This window comes from Merops nubicus, unplaced genomic scaffold, assembly GCF_000691845.1.
Source record: "Merops nubicus isolate BGI_N331 unplaced genomic scaffold, ASM69184v1 scaffold29629, whole genome shotgun sequence".
NCBI lineage: Eukaryota > Metazoa > Chordata > Aves > Coraciiformes > Meropidae > Merops > Merops nubicus.
In genome coordinates this window covers 1,262-10,479 of record NW_008633477.1, presented here as the reverse complement: position 1 = coordinate 10,479, position 9,218 = coordinate 1,262, and the positions used below count along the sequence as shown (strand labels likewise).

At 49.8% G+C, this 9,218-nt stretch overlaps 1 protein-coding gene across 1 annotated transcript in view; it reads left to right on the top strand.

Moving 5' to 3' along the window:
* Nucleotides 1-9,218, top strand: part of LOC103780584 (actin filament-associated protein 1-like 2) — a gene marked incomplete at both ends in the record, with an annotated part of 23,323 nt that overhangs the window by 12,875 nt on the left and 1,230 nt on the right. The window contains 7 exons of the mRNA XM_008948274.1: nucleotides 2,548-2,750; nucleotides 3,281-3,460; nucleotides 4,027-4,116; nucleotides 4,895-4,979; nucleotides 6,165-6,269; nucleotides 6,895-7,106; nucleotides 8,596-8,805. Coding sequence (XP_008946522.1) covers nucleotides 2,548-2,750; nucleotides 3,281-3,460; nucleotides 4,027-4,116; nucleotides 4,895-4,979; nucleotides 6,165-6,269; nucleotides 6,895-7,106; nucleotides 8,596-8,805 — 1,085 coding nt within the window. The remainder of the gene's footprint in view (nucleotides 1-2,547; nucleotides 2,751-3,280; nucleotides 3,461-4,026; nucleotides 4,117-4,894; nucleotides 4,980-6,164; nucleotides 6,270-6,894; nucleotides 7,107-8,595; nucleotides 8,806-9,218) is intronic.

Genomic DNA, 9,218 nt, shown 5'->3' with positions numbered 1-9,218 from the left:
GACTGTGCAGGTCTTTTTGGTAGGCTTGCTGCGGCTGGACCCAGGCCAGGGTTGCAGGTTACTGAGGGCGTTATTTATGCCACAATAACAATGGGTATGGCATGCTTTCCAAACCTGAAGTGCCTTTCTATTTAAAAAAAAAAAAAAAACAAACCAACAACCCCCCCCCTCCCCCCAAAAAAAAAAAAAAAAAACAAAAAAAACCCACCAAACAAACCGACAACTCAGTTTTAGCAAAGACCTCCTTCTCTCCCCCTCTCCCCCTGGCATTAGCCATGTGAAGGGAAACCACCTCTCTCCTCTCTCTGCCTGTGCTGGATGTATGCAAGGTGGCATGTTTATGTAACCTTTCCTATACTCAAGACAACAATGGAGAGAACTTCCCTAGCCTTTATTGCCTGGTTCTGGTCACTGGTGTGGAGCTGGTACGTGGTAACCCTGGCTGTACTGACAAGTAGCTGTTCAGTGAATGCTGAAGGTGCTTTGCTCAAGCAGAGGCAGCTCTGGTGTGTGAGATGGTTGGAGCTCCCTGTGTCATGCTGTTCATTTAGCTCTCTGGGAAGGCAAGACAAGCAGAAAGAGAGGTGGATCAGATAAAGACAGCCAAGAACATGGCTGCCACTGTCGTCATGGCAAAGAGAGGATAAAACTGTAGTGTTCATTGAAACTGCCAGTAGGTGGAAATGGAGACTGTGCTGAAGTGCCTGAGCTGTATGACTTGGGATTGGGCAAGCCTTGGTAGGGCAACAGCGTTGTCTCAAGATGCCCAAGCAAGATTAGTCCCAGTTTGCCCACTAGACAGCCTGGAAGATGGCTTTCCATCATGGGGCTGTGGCAGTGTCACGAGGCTAGCAACAGCTGCAGCTCTTCAAGTAAAGAACTCATCTCTTGAGACACTTGTGGCTGAGGCACAGAAGACCAGCCAGGGATCCCACTGAGGGTATGGAAGAAAAGTGTTACTCCCTCAGGAGAAAGGTGTCAGCCTGAGACCTAATGTCTAGGTGAGAGGCACCAAAGACACCCCAAAGGGGCCAGGGGGGCAGTTAGTGGTAGTTGATGAGGAGGGAGATTTAGAAGATGAGGCTCCCTCAGACTTTGTTGTTGCTGCAGCATAAGGAATGTTCCTAGCAGTACAGAGGTTCAGCTTCTTGATACTTCTAGGGATGAGAAACCTCAGCACTTTTAATCCATCTGAATTTCTGCCTGGGGTGCGTGTGGACAGGGTCTGCCCAGTGATAATGCAGTGGGGATAGTGCTTTCCCATGAAGCATGGACAGCTCAGTACATGGAGGGTATGGAGATGTTGAGCCAGTAGTGTGCTGCCAGCACCATTCAGAGACTTTGAAAGGGAATATTTGATTTTTAATAAGTTTAACTGGTGCAGCTTTGATCACTTGAGGGATGTTATAGAGTGAGATTTCACTGGGGGTAAGGCTGTAGCTTTGATACTGTATCTCAGTTCCTTTTATTTTAAGAATAAATAAACACAATTTAAGAAATGTTCTTCAGTGAAGCTCTTAATGCTTTTTTTCTCTCTCTTTTCTGGCTGCTTTTTCTCTTTATTTTGCTGCAATCTGATAATGTTACTTCTGTGTGGATATTAAGATTTGATTAAGTAGATTAAATTCTCATGAGAGAAACTTAATGATATTCCTCCATGCTGTTTGGTAGGAGAGGAATGCAAAACTCAGATGCTGCCCAAATTTTACGATTTAGCTGTGTGAGCTCACCTTGGGAGTAAGAGATGTATTGCAGACAGCAGCAGAGCATTGCAAATTCCCCTGCAGTCAGTGGGAATGTTTCCATTGTATCTGATGATACAATGACCAGCTGTTCCTATCCACCAAGAACTCCAGTAACCTACAGTAATTAGAGCAGGGTATTGAAAATCCCAACTCATCCTAATAACTCATCATTCCATTTAAGGATGAACGTGACAAATGTGATTATTGTTATTTACAGCTGCCACTTGTGACCAGTTTTTGCTGCAGCAGCTATGTGTTCGTTGAAAGACCCTTGCTGTCCCTTAGATGTTGAGCAGAGACCTATTAGCCCAGAGAGGGAAGGTGGAATGACGTCTCGCATGCAATAGATCGTTGTTTGCTGCATGGCCTCACAAATACTTCTGACATTCAGAGGACAAGGGCTGATTGTAGCTTGCTGTTGCCTTAAAAATTGAGTGTTTGGCTTGAAGTGAAAAGTAGAAAGAGCATCTTTTGAGGTGTGGGGGAGGGAAAGCAGCAAACATCAACAGATGTGTAAGGGAATGTTCTCGAATTTGTGGTCAACTGAGAAGTGTCTTTTGAGTGTTTGCTAACTGAGACTATTAGGCACAAAACATTGCAATGAGATTAATATTGGGCTAGAAAGAAAAAAAGGGTCTATGAGAGTTATTTTCCTATTGATTATCCTCCCGTAGGAGAGCCTCAAAAGACACGTCCCTGTGCTGGAAGCTTTTGCATGTGTGAGCATGGCTGAGGCAAGCAATAGGCTCAGAGTTGTCCTAGAAATGTGTTTGATGATGGAGCTTTGCTTTTGTTATAGAAGATGGTGAAGCCATTAGTAGCTCCTATGAATCCTATGATGAAGAAGAGAGCAGCAAAGGCAAGTCAGCCACCCATCAGTGGCCATCCACGGAGGCCACCATTGAACTGATGAAGGATGCCCGCATCTGTGCCTTCCTGTGGAGAAAGAAGTGGCTGGGACAGTGGGCGAAACAGCTCTGTGTTATCAAGGACACCAGGCTGCTGGTGGGTAGATCCTTCACTCTGTCCAAAACAACCTACTTTCATCAGCTGGCAAGGGAAGTGGTACCTCAGGCCATGTTAACTAGATGGCAAAAACAAAGTACCTCTAGAAGCAGTGCTTCAAAAACCTTATTATCCCAGAGATTCATGGATCTCATTCCACTTTCAGAAGGGACATTGGGCATGGGGCTTCTGAGGGGGGTACACAAGGGCACATTTGTGGCCAAAATTCAAACTCCTAAAATGCCTAGAGATGTTTTTTTAGGGAAACTTTTTGAGGTTATTAAGCAGAGGGATACTTATCCCACTGCCTGACCACAAACTTGACCCTCTAGCAGTATCTGTGAGAGATATTTCAGACTATGTATGCACACACATAGAAGTATGATCTTGTAGGACCTCTAGGACCTTCTTGTGTCCAGTGCACTTAATGCATGTGTTTGCACTGAGTCACTTCTGGGGTTGAGTTCATCCAGCAAGCAAGAGGGAATGCTTCTGAGCCTCTTACCTTCCCTCCCATCTTCCTTCTCTAGTGCTACAAGAGCTCCAAAGACCACAGCCCTCAGCTCGACGTGAATTTGCTGGGCTGCACTGTCATTCACAAGGAAAAGCAAGTGAAGAAGAAAGAGCACAAGCTGAAGATCATCCCCATGAATGCTGATGTCATCGTGCTGGGGCTGCAGAGTAAAGACCAGGCAGAGCAGTGGCTCAGGGTCAGTGGTGCCTGTAGGGCTTGGCCCACTGGTGCTCCTGTGCTTCTGCCTGGGCTTTGCTAGGAGACCATATCTTATCTCAGTCCTGTCCTTATGTTCTCTGGCTTCCTCCCTCACTGCAAGCCAGTATACAAATATACCACTTCATTTCCATGTCCCAGGAGAGCTTCTTCCTGCAGCTCCCTGCTGCCTTCTGGGCATGGGAAGCTGTGGAGGGACCTCCCAGCCCAGCTGCTGTGGCAGGAGAGATGTCTGGGGTGGGTGCCCAGCTTGAATTGCCTGAGGACTAGGGGAGATGTGGCCCTTTCTCTGAGACAGCAGCAGAAGGAAGCTTTGTGGAAGGCAGGGTGGCAGCACGGTGCCAGGGCTGCCTTTGCTGGCAGCCTGTCCCCAGCTGACTGGGACCTGGCAGTGTCTGCTGCCTGCCTGCTGCGACACCAGGGAAGTCCTCGGGGTCGCAGGAAGTGCCAGTTGGGGGTTTCTCAGACTGGTGTGGGTTTGTCTGTCCTGGGTGAGGGAGACAAACTGCAGCTTTCTCACAGGCTATGGCTTCCCCTTCTGCACAGGTAATCCAGGAGACCAGTGGTCTGCTGTGTGAAGGAGGTGGTGAAGGCAACCAGTACATCCCAGAGTCCCAGCGTCTCAGCTACCCAAAGGTACAGCTTGTCTCTGTGGAGAGAACTGACACTTGGGCTTCTCCACCCTGTCTCTTTAATAAATAATAGTTGTAGGTGCAGTAATTTTATCTGAGCAAAGGCTGATGTGAGTGTAACCAGAGCCCAGTTCCACTGAAAAGGAGCATTATTGGAACAGTCTTAACTTTCTTTCACAATCTTAATTTTGTTGCTACATCTTACACCCAAAACTGACTCAGCACTGGGCTTTCCTTTGTACAGGGCAGCAGCCACTATCTCATCCAGTAGGACAGTTGTGCTCACAAAAAACTTTGGAAGGGATGTAGACTCTTGGATGCCAGGGCTTGGGCCAGTCTCTAGTTCAAGTTTAGGTGACATTCCCCTGGAGCCAGCTAATTCCAGAACAACGGGAGGAGAAAGAAACCTTCACGAGTCTCTGGTGGACACCCAAAATACACCTCTTTGGGCACCTGGCCAGTTTCTCTGCCCATGCCCTCCTCTGGGGACTGGGAAATGCCCCCACCAGCCAGGCTGCAGGGCAAGAGGCCATCGGGTGGCACCGGTGGTGCTACCACATCACCTCAGAGCTGAGCCCAGCCAGGGCAGTTGGTGTGCTGGATCCACCCATGATGTGCTCAGAAACAATGGGGAGGGCATGGTGTGAGTGGGTGGGCAGGAGATGTCTGTGTCCAAACATCTGCTCCAAAGAGGGTGGGACCTCATCATTTAGGAGAGGGGTGCTGGCTGGAGGAATGGGTGACGTGCATCTGTGGAGCTTGTGTCTGGTGCTTGCTGGCAGGTGGAGGTGTCGGAGAGGTACTCTGCAGCCTCTGAGAGCGGGAGCAGCACGGACGGTCACCCAGAGACAGCTGAAACAAAAGATGGTAAAACCTCACCTGGGAATGAGGGGGGAACCTGCCCATCGACCCTGCGTGTGGCAGGGGCTTCTGTAGCTTCTGCCACTGCCACCTCAAACCGACCCAATGCAGGGTGAAAGCTGTGTGTAAATCCACTGCCTGTGGATTTGACTTTGGATCTTTTTTTCCATGATGAAGGGACAGGTGGATGCTGGGATTTCTCAGCAGTTAAACAGTTAGGATAGGGCTTGACTAAGCTGGGTGTGATACCTCCTCTACCACAGAGTTCCTGCATGACTGGCCAGGTCACTTTGGGACAGTTTGAGGTGGCAAAAATGCAGCCTCAGTGACTTTTCTCAGAGCTGTCTGCAGAGGAACCTGGAGTACCTGTGTGAAGTACTGAACTTTCCCCAGTGGGAGAGCTACACCTTCACACCAGGGCATCTGACTCTGGGCTGTAGGGTGCAGTCCCCACCTACACGATGGGGCAGGCAAGTACATGAAAAGAGGAGATGCTCTATTAGAAGGGTGCTGGGACCCATCTATACATCAGAGAGAGAGAGAAAGAGAAATCCATGCTGAGGACTCGCTGGAGTCACCCAGCAGACAGAGCTGTGCTGCTGGGTCCCTCCACACTAGGACTTCATCATTTTGTTAGGATAGCAAGAAGGAAAATTTAGGCTAAAACTGTCCAGCTTGATTTCATACGGGATTGCCATATTCATGCACCAACATGTGCTTGGCAGGAAATTGCTAAAAGGCTCTTTGGACATATGCTTTCCCCATCCCCACCTTAAGTCCCTCTTCTAGAAAGGAAAAAAACGTGAATGCAGTAAATATTTTTGAGTAATGGGCTTTAATTCTGTGTTTTGTAGTGTGAGGCAGTGAGAGGGGAGGTTGGCACCTGCACAGCAAGACCTGTGCAAACAGCCTTTCTGCAGCCACTGGCATTTGGTCAGAGCTAACCTGAGTTTACAGCAATCTAGATTAAGTCTCTTCAGCAAATCACTTAACTGAGATTACTGGTGTCACCTTGCTCAGCGTCTCCCTGGGCTTTGGACTGTTACTGCCTGTCCCTCCCCGAGTCACAGGTTTGCCCTACACAAGGTGTGTGTGCTGCAGTGCTGTTGGGTGCACACAGCTTTGGGGCAGGAGGCTCCCTGTATGGCTCTGAGTTGGGGAAGCCACATCTGCCTCTTTCTTTTCTGGTAGTTAAGAAGAAAGGCACAACTGGCTTGAAGCTGAGCAACCTGATGAACCTTGGGAGGAAAAAGTCCAGCTCCCTGGATAGTCCAGAGAGATCCCTGGAGACTTCAAGTAAGTGGAAGCACAAGCCTCTTTGCAAGGACTTGCCTCACAGCTAGATTTTGGTGTGTAGGGCAAAATGAGCACCAGGCATCATCCCCCTCAAATGTGCATGTGCTAGGCTGTCCTTCTTGGGTAGACAGAAGCCAAAGTCTTCTTGGTCTGTGCCAGTAAATCTGTGCAAATTGTGGTGCCTCTTACACATGAAGGTGACTGTGTGGCCTTTACCAGGGTGCACAAGAGCTTGCAGGGTGACCCAAGAGGAAGGGCAGGTAATACCAGATGTGCACACAGTGCATCTGTGCTGCTCTTCTAGGGCAGCAGCCTAAGGTGTGGGAGGTGGCAGCGAGAGGGTCATGTGGGTCAGCTGGTATTCACCATCTGGGACCAACTTTGTCCAACCATCTGCAGCCAACTTCCTACTCCAAAGCTAACCTGAATTTCCAGGGTCTCCTTTTGAGCAGATTTTTACCCTGTTCACCCTGTTTCTTATGGCTAGGACAGCTTGTCTTTGTACTTCAGCTCTTTGTTGTTGCTTGTGGCTTTGTGTGTCCCCATGCACAAAAATGAGTTCGGATTCTATCTATCTCCCCATGGGGTGGAAAAATGTGCCCAAGTAGCCTGTGCTTGCTTGCAGGTTACCTGAACGTGCTAGTGAACAGCCAGTGGAAGTCCCGCTGGTGTCAGATAAAGGATGGTCACCTCCATTTCTACCAGGACAAGAACCGAAGCAAACTGGCTCAGCAGCCCCTCAGTTTGGCAGGCTGTGAAGTCATCCCAGAGCCGAGCCCTGATCATCTCTACTCCTTCCGCATCCTGCACAACGGGGAAGAACGGGTCATTCTGGAGGTAGGGAGTATAACTCCAAGAAGCCTCTGCTTTAAATCATCAGCTTGGGTGTCTTGGTAGGCCTAAATGCCAGTGATGTCCTCCAGAGGAACCCTCAGTCCAGCAAAACAGTACCTGAAGCGTGGGACTTTGGTTCATCTGCCTGTGGTCACCGAGAAGGTGTCCCACCTAGCTGGTAATCCTGGCTGTCTGATGCTGGTGCCTCCAGAGGACCATTCAGCCTTCATCTTAAGCACTCATCTTAGGATGGGATGAAGGGTCCTCTGGAGGTGCTCATCTCTCTCCACTGACTTGAGGATAACTTTGGATAACTAAGTTATATGGGATGCATTTCAGATGGTTAATGTTGGATGAGAGGAATGCCACTTTAGGGATTTAAGTCTGTGGTTAGGAGGCATGGACAACTGCATCTTCTGAAAAGAGGATCCCAAAGCTATGGGTCATGCATCCCCAGCAAGCCAATCACAGATCTGCCTCTGAAAGTGCAAGTGCAGATTAATTCATCTCCTTCTGTTACTTTCCCTTGCCTGCATCCAGGACTGTTTATCTTTAATCTTAGTTCTCTCTGACGACAGCTTGATTATAGTAGGAGGTGGACAATGTGAGCAATTTCCTGTATTTTTCTAGTGGGTGGAATATTTATAGCTAAACAACCGACTTCTCAAGCCTGCCATGAAGTTCAAAGGTGGTTTTAACTTCTGATTCAGGGTATGTCTATGTCTAAGAAATTTTGCCCTTGTACAGATGTGAAGAAGGGGTGCTGGGAAAATTTACTTTTTGTGAATGGAAGAACCTGTATCTTGTTGGGATGTCAGCCTCGATGCACAGACTAGCTGGCAGGCTTCCCAGGGACTGAAGTCTCTGCTAAACAAAACAGATTGAAAGCTTAAAATACACTTTCCAGTTTGGGATTCACTTGCCCTGTGTTTTCCTTTGCGCTTACTGCTCTAACTCCTCAAATCAAAGCAGAAGATGGTTGCATCAGCCCACGCCTTCTTGCTCCAGGTGGATTCCCCCACTGATGGGCAGTGCGTGTGCTTGTTTGCTAGAGCTGACTTCCAGGCGCCGTATTTAACTCTTCATTTTGCAAAATTCCAGACATTTCACTGCAGCTGGGAATTTGGGACTGACCACGCTAAGGCGAGGGGCTGTCTTTGGTGTTCTCTGATCTCACTTTAAACTCTTCCCTCCCCCTCTCCCTTGTGCAGGGAGCCCTGGAAGGGGTTTGGGCTCTGGCCCGAGGGCCCGGCAGCTCTCACGGCTTTTGGCCGTCCCGTTGCTGCGCTCTGCTGGTGCAAAATCGGTCCCGCACAATTCCCTCACCAGAGCCACCAGCCCCAGAGGCTTCTCATGCTCCTGCAGGCACCCGCGTTGATCACCATGGAAAAGAAGATCCAGACTGACTAGGAATTCTAGGAAGGACTTAAGCAAAGAGCTGCATTCGTGTCGTGCTGCTGCAACCTCTACTATCTGTCTGATCCCCTTGCAGGCAAAGTCCTCGGAGGAAATGGGCCACTGGCTGGGCCTCCTCTTGTCCGAGTCAGGCTCAAAAACAGACCCCGAGGAGTTTACCTACGATTACGTGGACGCCGACAGGGTCTCCTGCATCGTGAGCGCTGCCAAGAACTCCTTCTTGTACGTCAGCAGCAATGGGCAGGGCTGCTCGGGGCTGCTGGGGGGGAGCAAGCTGGAGATGGGGGTACTTCCTCCTGCAGGACAGGAGCAGGCTGGAGATGGGGGTCCTTCCACTTGCAGGAGCTTGGCTGCTGTGGGAATAAGTGGTAAATTCACAGCTGCTGCTCAGTCGCTTCCTGTAGAAGTTCAGTGTGGGACAGGAGAGCACTTACTGTCCCACCATGATGAATCTAACCTGAGCTGCAGCTTGCCAGGGGGCACATGCCCAGGTGGCTTTTCCAAGGGGGCAGGCTAGTGGGGTGGGCTTGGCTGGGCACCCAGCCATGCGGTTCACCATGCCACTATGGTGGGGTGGTTTTGGTGCCATGCCTGGGGGTTGGGCAAAAAAGGGAGGAGCCCAGGGGAAAGGCAGCCCCGCTCTGGTGGGCGCTGCTTGGCGGGCAGCGGGAGCAGCAGTGGCGCTGCTGGCCAGCTCCA